This window comes from Dreissena polymorpha, chromosome 12, assembly GCF_020536995.1.
Source record: "Dreissena polymorpha isolate Duluth1 chromosome 12, UMN_Dpol_1.0, whole genome shotgun sequence".
Taxonomy (NCBI): domain Eukaryota; kingdom Metazoa; phylum Mollusca; class Bivalvia; order Myida; family Dreissenidae; genus Dreissena; species Dreissena polymorpha.
In genome coordinates this window covers 52,590,720-52,616,312 of record NC_068366.1, presented here as the reverse complement: position 1 = coordinate 52,616,312, position 25,593 = coordinate 52,590,720, and the positions used below count along the sequence as shown (strand labels likewise).

The following is a 25,593-nucleotide window of genomic DNA, read 5'->3' as shown; positions in this document are numbered from 1 at the left end:
CAATATCGTTTTTTATTTGACGATTATATGACTTTGTAACCTCTATTGAATTTATTCACATGAATATGTGAATTGGTCGATACAAAACAGCTTATTGAAAATTTCTTTTTTTCGTAGAATAAAAAAAACGTCATAAATTATTCAACTTCGTCTCAGACAGAAAACCGTGCTCATATTTTATTTTTAATCGAAAATAACATTGTACAATATTACAGATTTAAAACATAGAGCAGTTTATTTACATACATTATTTTTGAGCTAATAATATTTTATTGGTGAAAGGTTTTAGTGTTTCTATTTCGCTTTTGGCTCGTGGGACCCGCCTATATGCCCATGGCGTCCATTTCCCGCTTCATTTGGCAGACAGTGCAAAATGGGCAGAACGTGGTCGTTAGGCAATCGTTGCATACCGTTCCCTTAAATAAAAAAAATCTTAATAATCATGCTGATAAAAATCAATCTTAACTTCAAATAATCAAACAAACGATATACTTCGTCTTTAACAGCTTTTTATGTCGTTTTCTGCACAAGTTTTGTTTACTAATATAAATGATGGTTATTTTTATTGTTTAAGAGGATACGTTTCCAGTAATATGAAACTGTTTTCCTTCCCCTTCCATATGTGTATATCAAACGCAACAGTGTTATAAAATGAGTTTCTTTTTCGTTTACTAATTATTTTTGAAAATAAATAATACAAAAAGTTACCAGTAACGGAAAAGTTTCACCATACATGGCTATTAAAGAATTCATGGACAAACATAGGCTAATTAGAATCAAAATATCAGCATAAGCTATATTCATGGAGTAAAAATAGCAAAGACGTATTCTAAATACAGTATTTTATGATATACCTATCCGTTTTCTGACACAATGATACACTGTATTTAACAATCAAATACGAAAAGCCATATCCCCCAATAGCGTTTATGTTTCTATATCATAGTAATAGCCTACTACTACTGTTTCTGTCAATACAGATATTCGGTCGTCTTTGGCAATTATCGCCAGGCCTAGAAAAAACTATGTTCACATGACAAATGAGGTGACGTCAACGCCATACATTGACGTAACGTTGTTTTCCGAAAAATACTTTACCTAAAACTGTCCTGGAAATTTTATTAAATTTTCTGGTCATCGGGTACGGCACAATAACAGAAAGTGTCGGTCTTGAATCTAACGAGGGCAAACGAGTAAAAACAAATTTTCTTGAATTGCACTACCGAATAAATATATTCATAAACTGTATTCTATGTTAAAATAACTCAATATCAATGAACACTGATAAAACTGATTTCATCCCATTCAAGTTGCTTTTATCAAACACGACTTTCAAACTGACTCATTGGTGCCCTCGGAGACTTTTTCATACTTCAGTGTTTCGTCAACATATTTATGACATTCGATGTATTGTTGTTGGTTAACTTAAAACAACGTAAGAAGACATTTAATACGAGCTTTAGAAATACAGATAGTTAAGTCGAGAAAAATATCACGAAGAATTCGTGATAATAATTTGTAAGAGTTCTCAATCTTTGCAAACTTTATACCGAAAAGTGCTATAATTAAGTGGAAACTGCAGGTCCAAACGAAAAAAAAAACAACGTGTGACTTTACAATCAACTTAACCGACACAAATTCAGAACCCCATACTAGAGTAGTTTACAATTATTATTTTTTTTTAATGTAATGTTTAATCAGAAATATAAATTAATTACTTATTGTGATCCGTGTATATACCGTCGTTTTGCAACACACCAAAGAAATACAAGAATCAAAATAATTGATTATATTACGATAAATCAAAAACTAAATACGGAAACGCAAACTGATTTCTGTTTAGCATTTTTTCGTTGAACTAATTAAAAAAATATTTCCCCATTAAGATTTCGTTTCAAATCTTAATGTTGTTATAATAAATGTTTGAACATTAAAATTAAGTGTTTTTCTCGTTCACAGTGTATGCTTTGCTAAAATAGTAACCAAATAATAGCGGAGCTACTGCCATGGAAATAAACTTATGGGCTACTTTTCTCCCTAATCCCAGTGGGCATCAAACGTTTTTCGAACGTTGCTGAAGCGTAATATTTAGGTCGCAACGTCGGCAACCATTACTAAACGTTGCCATAACGTTGCATACAAAACATTACCAGGACGTTTCAATATAACTTTGCAAGGACGTTTCAGAAACGTTGCATTCTGGTCGCGAAATTAGTAACCACTTCCGAACTTTTCTGCAACGCTGCACGCGAAACGTCGGTCGAGCGTTTGCGAAGGATGTTGCAAACACGTTGATTCTAGGTAATTGTGCACTCTTTTAGCGTCTGCAGTTTTTTTCTGCAGTTTCCACCCTTGAATTCAGTATCGCGAGGCATCGATTTCCGGTCTTTGTTGTGTTTTGCCGGCCAGTGTGAATGTTTGTGCGTAGAGCGATAGTCGGAGGGATAACCAGAAAATTACTAGTAAAATTCGAAATTGAAGTATATATGTTAATAAAAAACACATCCCTCTTCAAGAAACGAGTGGTAGGTTTACAGTACCGGTACTTTATAATGATACAGTTCCTGCATCCACAGGCAGCAGTATCATAAATTTGCCCCCCCTCCCGGACCCTACACACCCCCGAGCTTACCCTAGGGGTTCCAGATTGTTAAATGTACACCTATTGTGTATAGTTGAACTTTTCAACAACGAATATTGACAAAAAACACAGTTAAAAAAATATAATACCTATACGAGGGTTATTTTTTCAAACAGTGTATTTTTGTCAATATTCGTTGTTGAAAAATCACACCATATACAATAGGTGTACATTTAACAATCTGGAACCCCTGGGGTAAGCTCGGTGGGGGGGGGGGGGGTAGGGTCCGGGGGGGGGTCACATTTATGATACTGCTGCCTGTGCCTGCATCGCATGAATGAAAAGATGATTTCTTGTAAATTTTAGAAATTCTTTTTTTTTTATGAATAAAATCCATTGTTCAAGTTTAAGTTAACAAAATTTGCTGAAACTTTCAAATGGCGCCGTGGTGTAGTAGATGAGGTGTCTGCCTAGCGATCGTGAGTTGGTTGGTTCGATTCCTACTCGAGCAATGTTTTAGTTCAGAAGTCCATTTTTACCTCAAATATCGTCGAATTGAAGTAAGAAAGGCATACATTCTTCAGTTAAACTTCTGCTTAACTCGCCATGCTATGAAACAGATTTAAATATGACCCAATCAGAAGAAGGCATTACGGTGTACATGTAAATTTTATTTAACATGAGCTTTTAACACCGACTTTAACCTAAGTAGATCTAGAATGCTCATCTTTGTCGATTTAATAAGCATATGTTCAAAACAGATATGGTGCAGTTTCTATTCACAATTCTTAGTTTCAGCAACTTTTAATGCATGTCTTTTTCACACCTCTGCCTGTGTAATTGTATGTACTTACATTCTACGTTACATAGGACGGTATACTGTACGATTTGTATCATTCACTATTATTTATGTACCGTATACAAATAAAAGATGCTATTTATTTCAGAACTTGCACACTTGTAATTGTCATTTAAGAAAAAATCAACAAAGCTCAATTAATGCAGAAAAGTATAACATCGCTTTACTATATCACGCTCTGCGCTTACAACAGACGAACGCAGACTGTGTTTTCCGCCGTTTATTCTTCACGTTTGAACCACATGGTTTACATCGAGGCTGTGTTTAATATCGATAAATATCTACAAAGCGAGCGGATCGAGAGATATTGAAAATTTGAATAGTGGTTGGCTTTAAATTGCTCAGGCGTGCAAAATTCAAAGTATCATAACATAATTCTTACGGAACATTATAGAAAAATGAATTATCTACACATGTATGTAAATATTATTGCAATCCGTTGATATTAACTGTCGTCTGCTATCGGGGCTTAAATGTTGCGCACAAAATACTTGCGCAACAATATAGACAAAGAAGGAAAACTTTCCACCATTGTTTTGATCTTGCCCCCGTTGTACGCTCCAAATATTACCAAAAAGTAGCTAAATTTTGATAGCGGCAACAAGTTGGACTATCTCATTAGGCGTCCGGAATTTCAGTGTAAAAGGCACTCAATGAAGTTACATGGAACGATTTTTTTCTACTGTAAATATTAATATATTGGCTGATTATTTTAAACAAAATAGAAAAAGATACTGGTATAACCATTATCTATGATTTTGTGTTATAACTCCAAAATAACCATTTTCTATGATGTTGTGTTATAACCCCCAAATATTTCATAGTTCATTTCATTTACATTGGTTTTCTTTTTTTTTACTGGCATCCGTGTGCAGTTTTCATTAATGGAACAGAACTGTGTAGGCTTTAAAAAATCTGCTTCATCTTGTAAGCGTAATTATATATTTTTCTCAACTTCAAGGGGAGATGATTCTGAACTTATTCTTACGTTGCTCATTTACGATAGGGGTTGAGTACTCATTGATATGAAAACACTGTAAAAGTTTTAATGTGTTTACGAACCCATATAATTCATGGGCATAATAAAAACAAAAAATGGTTACAATAAAACAGCATATTTACTTAAACTAAAATGTCTACATCAAAACAAAAAGTTAACATTGAACACAAATAAAATAATTTGATTCTACTGGGGCTCGAACCTTGGGCCTCTCACATGTGAAGCGAGCGTGTAACCACTACACTACGGAACCGCTTGAAAAATCACCTTCTAACTAAGATATAAATAAGCTATTAATAGTCGGTTTAAATGTAAACCCGGAAGTTTAAATGCTGGATGGTGAGCGAGGTTAAAGGTCCATACCAAAGGGTCCATACCACTGGCAAGATACGGATGAGGCCTGCGGCCTTCTATATCTGGTTCTAAAAATAAAACCTGTAGGAGGACTTGATAGTAATGAGACTGGGGTGCTGTGATGGTGCTACTCATTGAAAAGCGGCTGCTTTCTTTATCAATACTCATAATTGCAATTAATAATGCGTGTCGCGCCTTTATTAGTAACTAGGTGGTTGCTATGATAGTGGAACATAGAAGTTTTGTTTTTATACAAAACCAGAAAGTTTCACCGGTTCGCGTATTTGCCCAGTACCTGTGATCTTTTATTATTGCCCAGTCCCTGTGATCAGTTATTAATTAAAAGAATTAGCTTTGCATTATTGGCAATAAATGTTGTAGTCAATGTAATAGGCACAAATGCAGTACTTATTTACAATAATTTACACAAAAAATCACCACTATGCAAGATATTGTGACAGCAAAATATATACATAGATCCGTAAAATAACTTCTCCTTCCATAAGCAAAAATAAAACGTATTACATACTAGTCGCCGCACTTCAGTGCGACGCCAATAATCTCCTACATAAACACCATGTACTGGTTCTTCACAGGAAACGGACTCGACAATGTCCAGATCTGCCTATAATATACTCTGAAGTAAACAGAGATAGACAGAAATTTGTGTTTTGTTTTTATGATAAGTAAAATATAACAGTTAAATATAAAAATACTGCAACGTTTAAATGCAACCTAAATTGCAACGTTTGAATGCAACCTAAATACAAAGTTGCTGCAGCGTTGGGTGCCCACTGGGATGTAATACACGGCGCGACTACTTGCGTGATAACGTGCGACCTCTATTGTCAGCACAGGGCCAGGACGGCTTCCCGTGGTTAAGACATCATGTGGCATTTATATTACCGGTACCATTAGTTATTGCTAAGGGTTTCATTTATCAAATTATTGTTAATGTATGATTGTTTCTGTTCGTTTGTTTGTATAACAAAATATGTAAACATTGGGAACAATTGGATTAGATTTAAATTATCAAACACACATGGGTGATTTCAAAAATAATGAAGCCTAAATGAATATTTTTCTCAAATTTTAGATGTTACGTTATGGCAACAGTTTTGTTTGTATTGCATAGGGAAAGCGTTCAAGTTTTATAAATAAGTAGGGCCGTTATGTCAGATCAATATGATATTGTTGTTATTTTGTCTAAGTCATATCTATAACATAAACATGAGGATAAATAGTGCACACACATTCTCAACATGTGCATTAAGACACACTCTTTATAAATTTGAATCGGTTGTGTTTATTTCAAACTTGCGATATAAAAAGCTATACCATAATTTTGAAAACTGAGTTGTGTCTACGATTATGCAATAGCGGCGAAATTCAGTGCCTTCAGCGCTTGGATTGAAGTATAGAATGTAGCACTGTTCAGTGTAGGAAGAGCAGACACATTTTGGCCCTGTTACAATCACCCATTACCAGTAAATTTCATCCCCAAAACCTCAGGGTAAAGGCTGGGACAGTAAATTATCAGGGGAAGACAGAATGTACTATCAATAAACGCCTTATGTTGACAACATTGTATTGCTTTCAATACCAGCATATCAAATAACACAAATTTAAGGGAAAGCGTATATGCCATAAGACAAGTTTTCCGTAAAGCGAATGTAACAGTGTTATTTGAATGCGTGGAAAGAAAAATGCGTCTTAATTTAATATGAACATACGATATGTTTCGATAACAAAGAAATAAATTCATCATAAATATGTGAGGACACATTATAAAGGATGTGATCTCACATAGTAAAATATGTATCTACGAACACTATTATTGGTTTAATATACAAATATACGTGAACTTCATAAACAAACATTTCATAAGGTGTATATACAACTATTAAGTGAAAAAATAACACAACAATACTTAAATCTTTGTTTAAAATTAAACAACATCAATTAAAATTGTTTCTTTTTTTCAAAGTCCGGATAAACGAACAATATCGTTTTTTAAAGATAATTATTGTTTTATTTTTCAAATTGAGGAAATTGCAATTCTCAACTTAAAATGAAATTATAAGGTAAGGATTTAGTATTCTAAGATATGATATTTTTTTAACATGGTATCTTGACTCCGGTAATTGAAATATACATACCCGAATACCACCCAAAGTGCGGACACGAGCTCGCATTACTACCTCACTTCCGGGTACACAAAACGGCATTAATGGACAGTCCCCAAGTTTCTTAGATATCTGGCACACCATGCATGAGTAGCAAAACCATGTAAGAAAGCCTGAAAACAAGAGAAAATATGTCTTTATCATGAGCCTACAAATACATATTAAGTTTAGCGAAGTGTATATCAAAATTATGCAAGATTTGTGGCTTCGTTTTATATGTATAATATGGAAACACTAACAACAAGTCAAGGCATTCAATAGATACTGATATTAGTACTAATAGAACCTCCAAGAATACCGATTGCACAATTAGTTTAACTTACCAAATATGGTAATAAGAATTTACTTTATTTTATTCCAAGAATTCAATGCACTAGAAGTTCAATAACATGATGAATTAAGCTTGTTCCAATACAAGGCGCAATCTGCATCCCCGATAAGCAAGTGCAACTCCATGAAAGCCATTTGCTTTATCCAGTTTAACAATATTTTGTAAATTGAGCTGCACCATGCAAAAATGGGACTTATGTCACCAGCATTGCTCAAGACCAGCCTGGCTGAGCCTCCATATTTCCAAAGACTGGACAGGAGCTACCATGTCCCCTTTTGAGACTGCAAAATCTTGTATGACTTTATAGCTGACTAGATTGGTCCACACCAGACTGGGAGAGGTTTACATGTTGGTCAAATTCCATTGGTTAATTCCAGGGATCATGATGCTTAAATGCCCCTATCATTTTGTTGCAGTGCCCCAGGAAGGCCTTAAATTTCAATGTCCAGCTCTTATGCCCCCCTTTGACCCCTACCAGGCCTGTACGCAGGGAGGGGCCCATGGGGCCCCCCACCCCAGCTGGCTGTCAAGTTAGGATTTTTTAAATAATGGACCTACTGCATTTTTTCTCTCAGGAAAGGGCCTACAGTACACTTCCCCTCAATACAAAAGAGGAGATGTGTTTTATTGTCCCTGATTAACAAAAGGATTAGCGCTATTTTACTCGCAAGTGGAGATAAGCCGCTAGGCAATGTTTTCTTATGGCCTTGTAAACAAATCCCATATCAGAGCCCTTGTGATAATGAATGCTTCTATCAATGGTTGATGTAACACGTTTTGATTGACTAAGGAAAGAGATGCAGCAAATGGAAGCCAAAGATACAGGAGGTTGTAGGCTTGGATATTGCTGACGTTAATAATTTGTGAAAAACAAATAATGTTGGAAGCAAATAGAGAGGTGATATGGAAAATTATTCATTACTTTGAACCAGCAAGATTCTTTGTCAAAGTCCGAGGCCCATAACTTAGCCAAAAAATCAATGGACCGGAATGAAAGTCATACTTCATCCGAAAGTCTTGTAAGCAGACTCACACACCAAATATCAGGTCAATATCTTAAACCATTTTGAAAAAATCTGGATAATGAAATGCCGGACAGACGGACGGAAGTCCAACTGCCATATGCCACCCTACCAGAGGAATAATAATCAGCTTAATATCTGAAAGAGTTGCTAAAAAACCCTCAGGAAAACGGTTATTATAGTGAAAAATTTAAGTCCAAGGCCAATAACTTCGCCAAATATCAATGGGCCGGAACGAATTTCACACTTAATCTTTCGGTCATGTAGGTAGACTCGCATGCCAAAAATCAGCTCAATATCTCATATAGTTTCGGAAAAAAATCCTACGGAAAATGGTTGTTATATAAAAAGTTGCAAGGTCCAATCTAATGCCACAGTTGTTGACAATTTTGATGGTTTATCTGTGTTGATGGTGGTAAAAGTAAAACTTTGTCGTAAATGATAAACATTTTATTAGGAATTTATTTTGAAACTTTAGAGGAGGCTTGAATTCAAAGAGAAAATAGTATTATGGTTATATGTCAGTCATACTTTATGATACATTTATTTTAAAGGCTTTTGATTTTCAAAGGTTTATACCTATGTTGCCAGCTGGTATCGTGCTATTAACCTTTGATTAAATGTTTATTTATGTAAATTACATAACAATATAGCAATTTTAAGTGTTGAATGGTTGGTGAAAAGATCTTCTAAAATTCCCCTTTTCACCCAAAACGACGCGAAGTTCCCCCCTCTAGGGGTCCCGGCCCCAATCCCCCAAAATGAAGCAAGGGCCCTGACATTAATAGCATACATTTCTGAAAAGCATGCTGTTCACACCAATACTAAAAGCTTTAGACTTCAGAAAGGTGCTTATTTACTTGTTATATTCCATAAAATTATATTACAAAATAAGTTTTGTTAAGCATTAAAATTCACCTCGAAAAGTGCAAAAATAAAAAAAAATAGGGAGGGAAGACCCCTCCCACACCTTGGTTGGCCCCCCCCCCCCGGTCAAAGATTGCAAAGATTGGCCTGCAGGAGGGGCCCATAGCTAAGTAGGCTACTGTTACATGTTTTTTTTAATCTGATAACGTCATCAAACAGGAATTTTATTTGAAGTTTCAATAAATTAATTAAATTTCCACATTTAAATGTTTAACTAATTATAGAAACAATTTTTAAAATGAAAAAACATGTAAAAAGATACATACATAACATGCTGTATTGAAATTATGCCAAAGAGATAATATGAAAACGTGTGTGAAAGTCCTATTTTGACAAATTAGTACCCTGCCCTTTTATAACCAAGGTAGCAGAAGCACTTTTGGTGGATGCTTGAGTTGGAAAAATTTCTAGCAGATTGATCTGTTAAACTTAATAAAAACAACAAAAATGGTGTAAGTAAATGTTAATCGAGAAAGGATAATAGCCTAAGACAGCTATCTTGTCAACACTCACATTGCATATATGATTTTAGACAAACTTTAATACTCTTTGTTGCTTTTGTACAGTTTTCAAATAATAAGTATGTCCCCCATGTCAAATACTGTAATATCTTTTTAATGTCCTTGGGATATTTGGTTGTTGGAGCAGAAGTGGTATTAATTTATATGAGCCGTGCTCTGTGAAAAGGGAGTTTAATGCATATGCATAAAGTGTCCTCCCAGATTAGCCTGTGCAGTTAGCGCAGGCTAAACAGGGATGAGACTTTCCGCCTAAACTGGATTTTTTCTAAGAAGAGACTTTATTTAAACGAAAAATATCATAAAAGTAGAAAGTGTTGTCCGGCCTTGTCCCTGATCAGCCTGTGCAGACTGCACATGCGTCCCTGATTAGCCTGTGCAGACTACACAGGCTAATCTGGGAAGATACTTTTCGCATATGCATTAAACCCCCTTTTCACAGAGCACGGCTATATATAATCATGCTGCAAAGTCAATAAGGTATTTATATTCAATCATAACATTATATATTTTGGTTGTGGCATTTTCCTGATAAAGGAGTGAAAAAGCAAACTTCTTGTGCCAACCTTCAGAGACATCTCTGCTCATATGCTACTCTTATGATTATTAGCATCTTAGCATTGTATGAAACAGCATCAGGGCTCAACATTAACGGTTTTCCGACTGTCCGGGACAACCAAATTGTTAGTCCGGACAAGTAAATAAAGAGTTTGCTAGTCCGACGGGACAAGTGGTCGTTATAATTTCATGAGTTAGAAAAAATGCCTTTAAATCCGTTATTTCTGTCGAGTTACCACAAAACGTTTTCGATTATACAGGCCTCGACACTTAGGCATGTCCGAAAGACATTCACTGCCAGTACCTAGGTCCGGGCTAGCCAACGTCCCAGGAACATGCGCGACCGTTCGTGTGTATTATGGGCGGGATTATGTGTTCTATATTAATAAACTGCATTTTAAATAAGCTTTTCAAAGATGTAAAAATCATAATACATTACAGTACGATCAGATGACAATTAATTCCCAGAGTGAAGTCGGAGACAACAAACGCTTTTTAACCGATCATATCTTGACATAGATTTGGAACGTATTTTTATCGAGAAAACACGTCAGTACAAATTTATACCCCCACAAACGAAGTTAAGGGGGGTATATAGGAGTGAGCTTGTCTGCGGTCGGTCTGTCGGTATTAAGTGTCCGCTCTCTAATTCAAGTTGTTTTCATCCGAGCTTAACCAATTTTGGTCAGAAATTGTATCTAGATGATGTCTAGGCCAAGTTTGAACATGGGTCATGGCAGGTTAAAACTAGGTCACGGGGTCACTTAGTGCGTTTTAAACATTGAGCTTGGTGTCCGCTCTCTAATTCAAGTAGTTTTCATCCGATCTTCACCAAACTTGGTCAGAAGTTTTATCTAGATTATCTCTATGCCAAGTTTAAACATGGGCCATGTCGGGCCAAAAACTAGGTCATGGGGTCACTTAGTGCGTTTTTTAACATTCAGCATGGTGTTGGCTCTCTAATTCAAGTAGTTTTCACCCGATTTTCACCAAACTTGGTCAGAAGTTTTATCTAGATGATTTTAAGGCCAAGTTCGAACATGGGCCATGCCAGATGAAAAACTATGTCACGGGGTCACTTAGTACATTTTACACATTTAGCATGGTTTGTGCTCTCTAATTCAAGTAGTTTTTATCCGATCTTCACCACACTTGGTCAGAAGTTGTATCTAGATGATGTGTGGGTCAAGTTCGAACATGGGCCATGCCGAGTCAAAAACTAGGTCACGGGGTCACTTAGTGCATTTTAAACATTGAGCATGGTGTACGCTGTTTTTTTTTAAGACAACATGCAAAATATTCTGTGTAAAAGAGGCATGTGGGGGTATTTGTCACGTCTGTGACAAAGCTCTAGTTTTTAACGGAATTCCGCTAAATAAGTTTTTTCATTGGTTTCCTCCAAGTGACGTGTTTTCTAGATAAAAATACATTTTAAACTAAAAGCCGGGATCGCCCAGGATCCTCAGATATCGATGAAGTTACCAAACTCGACATTTATACAAAGTTACATTAAAATTATTAGTCATTTATCAATTTTAAATAACTTTAATTTGTTTGATTGATTAGAAGTGTTTAGACAATCTTTTTTTACGCAATTCAATTAACAAAACTAATATTAAAGGTCGATCCCGGCTTTTAGTATACAACTTAAAGGGAGTTAACCCTGTACAATTTTTCGACTACCGTAACTCGTTATTTTGCGACATTTAAGATCCACTGACTTACGATTATTTGTCAGACGGCAACCATGGTTTATTTTAGCAGTCTATGTAAAAAAATGTTATTAAAATGCTTGGGTCAGCGCACATGAAAGATTGGTCAGGGCTAGTAGGTTCTGCATTTACTAGCCCGAATGGGCTTGTTGAGCAAAAAGTTAGTGTCGAGGCCTGTTATATTTTGTTCACGCTTAAACGACAAAGCGCGAGATATTCCGATAGTACCATGTGATACTACACTGTACTGTTCACAAGGGAAGCAACCCATAACATTTTTCTTTGCCAAGATAACAAGAATATTCTCCCTTGTAAAGAATATGCATTTTATGACACCGGTACACACCCATCTTACAGACAATAGACGAGTTAATTGTTATTGTTTACATTCGGGATTTTCCGCGCATGCGCACTGTCTGGTTGGCAAAAACACTGGTTATAGACACGTAAATCATTTGTAAGGGGCTTTTGTTTAGTCAATTAAACGATAAAAAATCCGAAATTAACATTAGAACTCTTAAACAATAGTGCAAATATATCATATTTAGTACCAATAAATGTATATTCATATATCTAATTTCCTCTTTATAAAATACAAATTAGTTATTAGTATCAGAGTAAACGTGGTCGGAAGACTAAAAACTGACAATACCACACAACAAAACAATAAATTAGCCGTATTGTTTTGTAAAGTAAGACTTTAAAAAATGATATTTCAAACTTATAAAACATATATTAATTTGATTATAACTATAAACGGTGTGGATATTGTTATTGTTCATCAGCGATCGAAAGTGCATTATAAGAGGCGCATTTAATCAATTATAAAACAAAGCCATAAAAAACGGAATACATTACACTCGTTAAATGTTGTGGTAATTTTCTTTTCCATAGAATGAATGTTCGTTTCGTTTCCATTGAATTACAATATTAATAAATTTGAATATACAAATGGAAATAAAACCTGCATCTTGTGCAAATTGAACTGTCTTTGCATGTATATTGAAATCTCTTAACAAGTAATAAGGAGTGATACATGTAACAATCTAGCATTTTATGATAAATATATATATTTATTTAATTTATTTTACGCAAATATTGTTTATCCATTGTGATTGCTTGGTTTCATGATGGTGTCACGTGCACTGCAAGAACGTACAATCTTTTCACTAAATTGCCGAGTTTACATTTGCCCGCCCCTATGAAAATGACGGTAGGGTTTTGGTTCGGGTGCCTTATATCCCGGTAATATGCATGTCAAAAGAAAAGCGTGTTGCACAGAAATCGAATTTAAATACTCGAAACAAAATCTTAGGGTCGGCAAGAAAAAACACGTAGGGTCGGGTTACAAAACAAACAACTATTTTTCGCTTTAAAACTGTATCTTCAAAACAGAAAGTGTCATAATTTGGTAGGTAGGAAAATCAAACAACTTATACCAACCTACAGCGCATGTCTGATATTGAAAAAAATCTTTGGCATATTTTTGGAACGTCATAAAAGTTCCTTTACAACAATATTATTTTATTTCCAGTGGGTGGAAAAATATTGCATTTATAATCACTTTAATCTTTTCCGAACTTTACGCAAAACATAATTAGGCATTATAAATCATAGAACTTATACCAACTTTGGACGCTAACAAGAGTGCTCAATTTAAATTTTACAACACTGTTGTTACATGTATTACAAACCTTAGAGAGCCCCTCTACTAAGATATTATTATAATTCATATGGAAAGTATAACATGGCTTTTATACTCACTTTTAATTTTTTCCGGACTTTACGGTAAACATATTTAGGTAGCATATGAATTCACCAATTTTTGTGTCAACTTCGGACGCTTATAAAAGTGGCAATCTGATTTTCGTACATTGTTTAGAAACCGTAGAGGATTCTCTTTACAACGAACGAATAATAATGCTTTTACAGTCATATTTACAAACGGTGGAAGAACACCATTACAATGGTATCAAATAATGTATGGTCGGTTGGGAAAGTGATGATTGTATAACCACTTTCACCTTTTCCGGGTAGTCCCAAAGGCATTTGCGCGTGTAAAAAACGTTAAAATAGGCCAACTTTTACCGCGATTTACAGGCTGACTCTTAACCTTCCTTAAAATATTTTTACATGGTTAGAAACTGTGGAGGTTCTCCTATACAACAGTACCATTATAATTAATATCGAGTCAATAATAACCCCGTTTACCTTTTCCGGGTTTTCCTTAAGGCATTTGCGTGTGTAAAAAACCCCGTTAAAACAGGCTGACTTCAACCGCGATTTACAGGCGGACTCTGACCCTGCCATAAAATATTTTGACATGGCTAATAACTGTGGATGATCTTCTTTACAACGGTACCATTATAATTAACATCGGACGAATAATAATGCATTTATAACAATTTTCGATTTGATGGTTCGCCTTATTTCATATTATGCTTTCTCACAATATTTTTTACATATTTAGAAACAGGGGAAGAATACCATAACAACGGTACCAAAAATGTATGGTCGGTTGAAAAAAGGATGCTTTTATAACCCCTTTTAGCTTTTCCGTGTTTTCCTCAAGACATTGTTCTGTGTAAAAAAAACGGTATTTTTCGGTCAACTTTTACCGCGATTTACAGGTTGAAACTGTCACTGCCATAACATATTTTAACATAATTAGAAACTGTGGAGGTTCTTCTTTGCAACGGTACTATTATAATTAATATTGGACGAATAATAATGTTTTTATAACCCCTTTTACCTTTTCCGGGTTTTCTTTACGGCATTTGCGTGTGTAAAAAACCCTTAAAACAGGCCAACTTTGTCCGCAATTTACAGGCCGACTACGACCCTGCCATAAAATATTTTATATATGGTTAGAAACTGTGGAGGATCTTCTTTACAACGGTACCATTATAATTAATATCGAACGAATAATAATGTTTTTATAACCCCTTTTAGCTTTTCCGTGTTTTCCTCAAGACATTGTTCTGTTTAAAAAAAACGGTATTTTTTGGTCAACTTTTACCGCGATTTACAGGTTGACACTGTTCCTGCCATAAAATATTTTAACATCATTAGAAACTGTGGAGGTTCTTCTTGGCAACGGTACCATTATCATTAATTATATCGGACGAATAATAATGTTTTTATAATCCCTTTTACCTTTTCCGGGTTTTCTTTACGGCATTTGCGTGTGTAAATAAACCGTTGAAACAGGCCGACTTTGTCCGCAATTTACAGGCCGACTACGACCCTGCCATAAAATATTTTATATATGGTTAGAAACTGTGGAGGATCTTCTTTACAACGGTACCATTATAATTAATATCGAACGAATAATAATGTTTTTATAACCCCTTTTAGCTTTTTCCGGGTTTTCTTTACGGGATTTGCGTGTGTAAAAAAAACGTTAAAACAGGCCGATTTTGTCCGCGATTTACAGGCCGAATACGACCCTGCCATAAAATATTTTGACATGGTTAGAAACTGTGGAGGATCTTCTTTACAACGGTACCATTATAATTAATATCGGACGAATAATAATGTTTATATAACCCCTTTTACCTTTTCCGGGTTTTCTTTACGGCATTTGCGTGTGTAAAAAAAAACGTTAAAACAGGCCGACTTTGTCCGCGATTTACAGGCCGACTACGACCCTGCCATAAAATATTTTGACAAGGTTAGAAATTGTGGGGGATCTTCTTTACAACGGTATTATTATAATTAATATTGGACGAATAATAATGCATTCATTACCATTTATATCTTTTCCGGGTTTTACCTTTAAGATTTCCGGGTTTTCCGGATATTTCCGGGTTATATTCCTCGCCCCGGTACCCGCGTTAAATACATCAATTGTGTACCAGCAATATTGCACAATATTTTAAATTTAAAGTTATAAAGCACTGTATTATTATGATAAAACTGGCTAACATATAAATACACATGTTCCTGTTAATCCGTTTCGGACAAATATCTTCTTTTTTTAATATGTTAAATTATTTATTAAAGCAAATGTTACGCATTTTGGCTTTAATATTTGGCTTGCTCAATATGACTGCTCAATATGCCAAGAGATGACATGGAGGTATCATAAAGTCTGCCACATGTGGTCTATGCAGGGCCCAATTAAAGTATAGGTCCCTATGTTTATGACAACGGCATGTTTTCTGTGTAATTGTCTGGGCAGTCTCCGATCATAACGAGAAAATATGCTTGTGACGAACAACGGTGCAATTAAACGCCAGGTTAGAAATGCTGAAACAAAAGTGTCAAAATTGGTGTGCACAATTAAATAAAACAATTAGATTTATGAATTTGTTTGTTGTGCAACAAGGTAAGTTTGTACAGATATATTAAGGTTAAAATCAGTTACTATATGTTGCGAACAAAAAGCGATCTATTTGTTGTTTGTTTTCATCCTTATTTGTGTTCTTTCATTAAATTTAATTTATTCTAAAAGAATTTCCATTTCTGAAATGTTGTATCTAAAATGGACGTGAAGATGCGTTAAGTAGAGATTTTTGTGGTAACCACATACCGAGCTGGTTGATAGTGTTCCACTCCAGAGCTCGTTTTTAGTAAAAAACAAATAATAACAACAATATTATCGTTCAAAAAATGAAATTCCACGCATGCCTATGTTTTATTCAGACATAAATAGTAAAATTATATCTGATACAGTTCATGATTATCAATAAAAACGATGATTATGTCAACCTTCTCTATATGCGCTTATATGAATTCCACCTCTTTTTGCCAACCAGTGGGCGGAGTCTAAATTTGCAGGTGCGTGTGACGTCACGCGTTAACTCGATTAACGTAGTGACGTCATCTCTATGTATAGAATGATTTTAATGTTAATTGATATTGATTAATTTGTCAATCCTGTTTTGTAAATGGCCCAAGGCGAGGGGGCATTTTCTGGGAACATTTGGTCAGTGAGTTGTGTTAATGTTGTTCAAAATATCAGTTCAGTACTGCACATATACATCACTTTGAACATTTTCTGCTTTATGGTGGCAAAACACAAGTTTTTGTCAGGTATTATGGCTTTGTATAAATTATAATGTTTAAAAATTAATATTCTCGAGTTTTCCTGTTATTCCAGTCGAACTGACTAGAATAACAAAAAGAACTGTTTTGTATTGAAATTGCCTACAATTATGTAAACAATTATGTATTTTGAACGATTAAAGTCTTTATGATTTGAGCATTTTGTGTTATTTCATTGTTTTGCAAAGTACTGAGCAGAATAAGATATACTGGTCAGGACAAGTTGCTTTTTGGTCAGGACAAGTGAAATTTTGGTCTACTTGTCCGACCGGACAAGTGGCTTCAAAAGTTTATGTCGAGCCCTGAGCATTCTAAAATAGTGCTCTAATGTATTATGTTGGATATTGTTGCTCTGAGCTGGAGTTCTGCGTGTGTAATTTCTTTAGGTATAATTTATATTTCAAGGGACATATTCTTAAGTTGGTCAATCATTTAATATTAAATATTACTTGACCACATATGATATTGTTTAGTGGAAATGGGTCAGGCTTTCCAAAAAAAATTTTAATAAGCAAGACTATGTTCGAGCAATATGGTCCCCTACCGGTGAAACTCCACAATTTTAAGCAATATTTTTAGTCTATTTGTTTTCATAGCAACCAGAATTCTGGACGTTTACTTACAAAATGAAATGACGTGCATAATCTCCATATTGCCATCTATCCATGTTTCAAGTTTCATGAAAAAAATATTTAACTTTTAAAGTTATTGCAGGATCCACCATTTTCAGCAATATTTCTAGTCTATTTGTTTTCATAGCAACCAGAATTCTTGATGTAGGAACAAAATGAAATGACGTGCATAATTTCCATATTGCCATCAGCATCTGTTCTTGTTTTTTAGTTTCATGAAAAAATATGAAGAACTTATAAAGTTATCGCAGGATCCAGAAAAGTGTGACAGACAGACTCACAGACAGACACACAGAGAGCAAACCATAAGTCCCCTCAGGTTTCACCGGTAGGGGTCAAAAAAGGTATGCAGGTTAGCTTAACTCGTTTTTGTTTACTTATTTTTACCATACATTAGTTTTTTCCTACTTCAAGAAGAAATTTCAATGACAATCCAGGGCTTTTTCCTTCTTTAAAAAGGGCCTTATATAGGCCCCGTACTCCAAGAGAATTTATTTAAAATAATGCAAATTTCCAAAAATTTCAAGCTAAATTTGCAAAGTTTTTTCTTTTTTTAGTTTTGTCGAAGCTCAGGCCCTTTCCCTAAATAAATATAAAAAAACTCGCTGACATTAAACGATTGTGAATGTATCAATTAATTACAAAAATAAGACGAAATATTGCAATAATGATAGAAGATGCAATCTTGAATTCAGATCAAGTTAGTTGAAAAAATTAACCAGTCTTTTAACACATTTAATTGATTTTTTTAAACACACGCACACATTAATTGTTATATAATATAAGTGTGCGAAATGTTGATTGTCTTAATGTTTTAAAGTACATTTTGAAAAAATATATTTATTTTTTAAGTCATTTAAATAAATGTTGACTGTGGTGCAATGAAAATGTTAAGTGAACAATCAATTGCGATAACTTAATTATTAAAAACAAAATAAATTGTCCCCCAGAACATTTTAAAATTATCAAATGATTTAAGAACAATAATTATTTGCTATCTGATTAGAGTCAAATGGTTGTAAGTAACATTTTTTTGGGGGAAATATACTTAAAAAGTACTTAATTTTAAAATGATAAGTGTATTCAATTTCATATGCAATAAAGAAATAATTTTAAATAGTTATTAAAGTCACTTTCAGTCACTGAGAACTTTGTTCCTCTAAACAATGAGTTGAAAAAGGTATTTTTTCATTGCCAAAAGGTTCTAATTTTTTGCCATAGTAATGATTTTATATCTTATTTAAAAAATGGGAGACGTTTTGAATATATATCTAATAAATACTCTTAAAGAATATTTGAAGTTAGTTTAAAATTCACTTTCATATGTTTCACTCTTTATGACTAGTAGAAACAAATATGAAATTTCAGTGTGAATAGATTATTTTTTAAGGTTATTTTTAAGAATTAATGAAATATGTGTGTATTAAAACTCTGAAGTCGGGGAATACAAATCAGATACAAACACAAATATTAATTATAAATTAACACAGGAAAAGTGTGTCATGAAAACAACAGAGTTAAAAGAATTGAATAGCATTTTTCTGCATTTAAGTGGTGTATGAACTTATGGAAAAATTAAGCCTAAATCTCATATACCAACAGGGCTAATTAATAAATAAGAAGTAATTTTCCAGACCTTTCATACACTCATAAAATGATTTCCAGTACTTATAATTGTCTGAAAAGAGAAAAATTATGCTGTAATGTTAATTTATTTTAAAGGCAAGAGGGACTTATCTTTACACATGTGTATGAATTAAATTATCAATATATTTCAGTGCTGTTTCAATTTTATTTTTAGCGAAAGGCTAATTGTTGACAATGACACCAAACTATGACTTTACATGGCCATTGACACATGAAAAACAATGCCAATATGATTCATGCAGATTATTTCCATTTATAAACCCCCCCCCCCTGTCATAAACTGTCAAAAATCTTGGACCCTGGCCACCTTTAAGTATGTCACACTTTTGAACATTTTTTTTTACTCCTTTGATAAAATGTAATCTAAAGCACACTTAACTTATAAACTGTACTAAAATATGAAATTTCCACTTAAAAACACCTTATTAAAATGACTTTAATAGTAGAACAGTCAACCGTTGTCACAGAAATTTATTAAGCAGTAACTCAATCTAGATTGAATTTGAAAACAAAAATTGCAAAAGTTAGACTTTACTATATGATTCTATATTCTCAAATCTTTTCTATAAAGAAGGAATGTAGTTGACAATTGTTAATAGTTTTATTTGATCGTTCGTCAAAAAGTTGTAATTCTGTTACTCTTGTATCTTCAATGCAATTGAGTAATTAAATAGTAATTAAATTGAATGCGTTTTAATTCCCTTTTATTATTGTTTAATTTGATTTACAATGCTATGACGTTAAATTTTATTTACACTTAAATGTATTATGAATATTGCTGGGCCAAGTTTGAGGTTGAGCGTTCTATAACCAGGTTTAAACCCCCAATGCTTTGCATTGACCGTTCCAAGGCGGTGACCCCAGCTTTATTCATATTTTGTGTTTATGTTGGTTTGTATTGTGCTGTATTGTGCTGTTTTGTACTGTTTGGGCAATCGGTCACTTGCCTTAAATAAAGGACCAACTAATTGTTTTTAATGAAAATTCAATACTGCTCCAGCAGCTGGAGTTTCACTGCTTTATATTGACAAGTCTATAATACACAGCATTTATCTGCTGTTTTTATCATGTACAATAGGTGAGCCTAGAGGTCATGTATAAGATAATATTCTGATTATGCAATCTTTTTACACAAGATAAGAAGTAGATTAGCGAAACTAATGACCTCTCTTAGTGATTCAATAATAAAAAGGAGACAAAAACAAATTGACATTTGACTAAAAAAAGAAAGAGTTACAAATTAGGCTGAACGGGCTATATTGACATTAAACTAAATGAAATGTTAGAAAAAAGGAAACATATTTTTTAAGCTATCAACTTCTAATAAAGAAATATATTAAAAATACATTTTAAAAGATTATCATCTAAAAGGACAAAGATGGTTTGATTTATTTGTTAGTGGAGATGTGTATAGAAAGATTAATATGCATATTCTGCTTTTTATATTGTTTTTCACGTTATGCAGACAGCGGTTATTCTCTTCTCAATTTTGTGGAGTTACGAGTAAGCCTATTTGTTTGGGAAAAAATATTGTTTATACTGATTTAGGAAAAAATATCCCTTTAATACCCATAAATACTGATTGAGGGAAAAAAAAGATGGTGTTAGTTTTGACTTAATAAGGGAAAACTACATAGTTTTTAAGACTTTTCAGTGGGTTAATTAGGGCCACATAATTATTAAAATTTACTCTTTACTACTCAAAAAAAAGACATGATTAGTTGAATAAAATTAATTCCTATTGCTTTTATTGTTTAAATAAAAGTTAAGAAATAACACCATATTTTTTCGCGAAATGATAAAATTAGATTAAGTATTATGTGAACTGTTTTGATCATGATTAATTTTAATTTTATGATTATTATAAAACATGTATACTAAAAGAACTTGTAACTTATTATGTTTAAGGAATGTTTTAAAGAATGTATTTCCTCTCCATGGGACTCAATACAGGGCTTTTCATCAGGGAATTTGGAAGAGGCCCTAGCCTTTCAATCTGGGAATTTCATGCGCGATAACTGCTCATGTTGGGAAGAGCGTGTTTTTAAGAGTTTCTGAAGCAGGGTCTTTTTCATTGTGCAGCAGTATTAAAAGACACATTGTGGTGCATTCTTAATCAGAATAGAGCTCATTGCTTTCAAGTTGGGAGATGCCCAATATGTCTAAGTAAAAAAAAAGTAATATTTTTTTTTTACAATTTTGGAAATTTCTCTATCAATTTTGGGAAAAAACGACCTTATTTTCAAATGGGAAGGGGCCCCTGTTATATAAGGGTGAAAAGCCCTGCAATATTCCAATCTGTGTGTTGGTCCGTCATTAAATTTGTTTACAGCGATTTTTTTCTCCCGCTTGGGAAAATTACTGATACCAGCCCAATAGGGAAAAATATGCGCAAACCCCCCAAAAATTGGGAAAATTTGCGTCATGGAGTCCTCACATTGGGATATTCATTTAAAACTGATAAATCATCGGTGTCAAGTTGTCAATATTATATTTACTTAGGTTAAAGCCATAGAGCTGCATTGAGAAACTAACTAAATGTTGCATGTATTGTAATTAAAAAACACACACCATCAATTGGGAATTTTTTGGACAGCTATGGGGAACTTTGTACTTTTTTCCCAATTAGGAAAGTGCTGTTTTACTGTACTTTATAAAGAAGGAAAAAATTCAACTTTTATATAAATATGGCTTCATTTGTTATTGTACAAAGTAAATGGAATAAAATTTTGATTGTCGGCCCAGGACAGAGGTATGACTTAAACATACTTTGGGTACTCTTAAGTATACTTCAAAGTACGTTGGGTATAGAAACTATACTAAAACATACCATGGGGTATGGCTTGGTGCCTCTAAGAGTATTTTCAGGACTCCAGGTACATTGTAGTAGACTTAAAGAGTACCCAGGGTACTTTTAAGTAGCACCAAGGCTTACAATGATCAATTTTACATAAATATGCAACTTTTTCTCTGAGCCGACAATGCAATGGTAGATAGTGCAGTTCTTTTTCAATCAAAGATGTGTAATTAATATAACATACTATGCCCCTAGTATGCCAGTATAGTAAAAATACACTTACATAACTTGACATCATCACAACAACCGAACGCACCACTGTTCCAGTCCCTATGACCTTTAACTGTGCCCACCAACATGGACCCAGGTTGACCAGTTATTGGTTGACCGTATTGTGCTGGCGGTTGCAAGTGTTGTGCATGCAGTTGAAAGGGTTGCGCTGTCGGCTGATTTGTTTTGGGTGTTGCCATGGTCACTTAAGAGTGGGCAAGTCGTCTGAAATAGACAAGTATGCGTATCCAAGAAAGAATTGCATTGCTTAATTTACTGCCTTAAAGATTTTATATAACTTAGGAAAGTAAATTTGCTTATATGCTGGAATATATTGTTAACATACCATTTCGGGTACCATTAGTTAAATAAAGGGAAGTTTTTTATTTGAACATGTATGCCTAAGGGGAAGAAACAAAAGCCTTGGTTCCAAATATGGAAAACTCACTGGTATCACTTTCAGGCAATGAAACTGATAGTGGAGTAACATTCCTTGGAATATGTTTCATATGAAAACTGCACAAATTTAAAGATTGTTTAATTGGGTATGTATCCTAGAATTGACTGCAGCTATAACATTAAAAAAGGTCATGCAAGGGTTATTGCAAATTGTATTAAAAAAAGAACCGTGCTAATATCATTTTTCAGTATGCGATTGGTTTAATACTAATAATGATAGTGGATGTAAACACTCCTTGATATATTTGTACAATAAAAAATGTGTTGATTCAATTAAAAATCATTTCCACTCATGTGTTCTTTTAATACCTCTTTTTAGAGCTTGTCAGAAATGTCCAATACAATAGTAGGCAGTGTTTTTTTTCACCTTTGGGGAATGGTGGAAGGGCCCTTCATTTGAAGAATTTTAAAACAAAAGTCGAATGTTATTTTTGCTGATAAGCATCACACATGCCTAGATAGGAACACATTAAACACGCCTTTGAATTATGTATTCAATATGTCAATTTTTGTCCAATTTTAGTATTAATAATTCACATAGTTTCAATTTATGTATTAGTTTAAACAATGACATAATTGATCTAGTTCATTAAATAAAAACACTGCGAGTTTGACTTACCGATTTGTCCACTATTAAAATTCCAAGAAGCGGTAAATCGCAATGACGTCATGATAACAACGTAATGAAAATGACGTCATTGTTTTTGCTGGAGGAATGCAATTACAGGGCGGTTAATGTATTCACGGTGTAGAAGCATATATCGGTCGCCTTTCTGTCAAAATGCTGCCTATTTGTTCATTCTTCGCTGCCTTTCTGTCATAAACAAAAACAATTAATGGATGCTCGGAATTCACAAAACAGGTAAGAAAATCTAAAATTAAAACCCGTAAACACATTTGTGCATGAAAAGAGGTGATCCATTGATTGAAGCATTATATCCAGCGACAGGTTGAAGTTCACACTATTCCGCAGGTCCAAACACTTAATTATCACAAACTCTATGAAAGATGGAATGATGGCGATCAAGGGTGGTGGAACAATCGTGTATGCATGCCACTTTGATGACTTTTTAACATAGCCATTCCGTAATATGTTAAATATCTAGTGTCATTGATATCATCTTTATGATCAAATCTTTACGTTCTGTACGAAATATAGTAATTTTCATCAATTTTATTTCTATCTTCAAAAGAGTTTTTGATAAGTGTTTGGACCTGCGGAATACTGTGAACCTGTAGCTGGATATATGCTTCAATTTATGGACCAACTCTTTTTAAATGCTTCTTCATCGTGCTACTTGCAAAAAGATTTTTTAACAGAGAACTTAAGTTGCGTCGAGTGAACATTTACGGTTGTTAAAATGCAATTCAGCTATGTGTAGGTATCTTATGTTAAAAATAATAAAATTTTGTTCCGATTGTGTGGTTGTTTAATGAAAACTATACTATAATTAAATCTCCATGCAGTGTTGGCGTTCATTGCTTTCACATACACAATATAATGTAACCGTCGTGCAAGAGATCGCACTATAATTTATACTATAATTATGCAATCTCCATGCAGAGATGTCGTTCATTGATCTCACATACAACCTCTTCCATCACAAGAAAATCCTACCAGATTTGGTAGGATTTTTTTTGTTGTTTAAGAATTGTACAGTATTATAAAAAAAATAGGTATCATTTTCTGTAATATTTTGAAAATAGTACGTGTATAGGTTCATGCTAAAAATAAATTAAAAAAGCAAACAAAAAAACCGGTACAATTATTTACCACGTTTCTAGGCTATCGTCATGTGGTTTGTTATGAACGCAGGGATTTTATCTAGCGATGCTGGTTTTTGTCAAATCTCTGCGCGGAGGTTGAAAATTATGCTCACACCCCATCAATCGCACGGCTTTAAACAATAAAGAGTTTTTGTTCGCCTGCCCCCCCCCCCCCTATGAAAATGACGGGAGGTTTTTTGTATGGGAGGGGTTTTGTCCGTATTCCGTCTTGTTTCAGTTACTAACACAGTTCGAAAAACAATACAAATTAGAAATTCGTTGCGGTACAATTTATAAATAAAACAACATGGCACATCGATGGCCCTTTACTTTCAGTCTTGTGTAAGTTTCAATTAAATTCGTGTTGAATATTTCAGAATATGTTGCTGTCAAATCAAAAGTGAAACAAAGAAAAATGATAAAGACATGAAGAAAGGCTTCGACGGCTGTTGGTGAAGCATTTACATATTCTGCATACATATATATACTGTGCTTGTAAAGTAGGAGCAAACCATGTAAACCATGTACCGTAATTAATCTAAGTTTTGTGAGTGCAAGGAACGACAACTCTGCGTGGAGATTGGTTATTGGGTAGATAACCACGCAAACCTGTAATATACAAAGGTTTCACCCAATATCATTTGAAATGATATCGTAATCAGCAAATAGTATGGTTGTTTTTTTATAACGTTTGTATATTATGCCATCTCAAGTAAGAGATTGCAAATTTGTAAATTTATTTTATTTAAAGCAGATAAAGGAGAGTACAACAAAATACAATTAATGCACATTTATCAATTGGTTTTATTTCATTATAATAATTGACAAACAACGAAAACTATATATGTATCTAAATTTTCAGACTCTTAAATATTTTTTGTTTCTTAATTTTCGGACACGAAACAAAAATTGTGTACGTGTCCG

The 25,593-nt window shown here is 33.9% G+C and overlaps 1 protein-coding gene across 1 annotated transcript; it reads right to left on the bottom strand.

Moving 5' to 3' along the window:
• On the bottom strand, positions 1 to 23,658 carry LOC127853163 (cornifelin homolog). The gene is made up of 4 exons (XM_052387419.1): positions 23,522 to 23,658; positions 22,457 to 22,668; positions 6,954 to 7,093; positions 1 to 416 (listed from the first exon to the last, which is right to left on the bottom strand). Exons 2-4 carry the CDS (start codon positions 22,641 to 22,643, stop codon positions 324 to 326), a joined length of 420 nt encoding a protein of 139 aa, XP_052243379.1. The 5' UTR covers positions 22,644 to 22,668; positions 23,522 to 23,658; the 3' UTR covers positions 1 to 323.
• Positions 23,659 to 25,593: the final 1,935 nt, after the last annotated feature.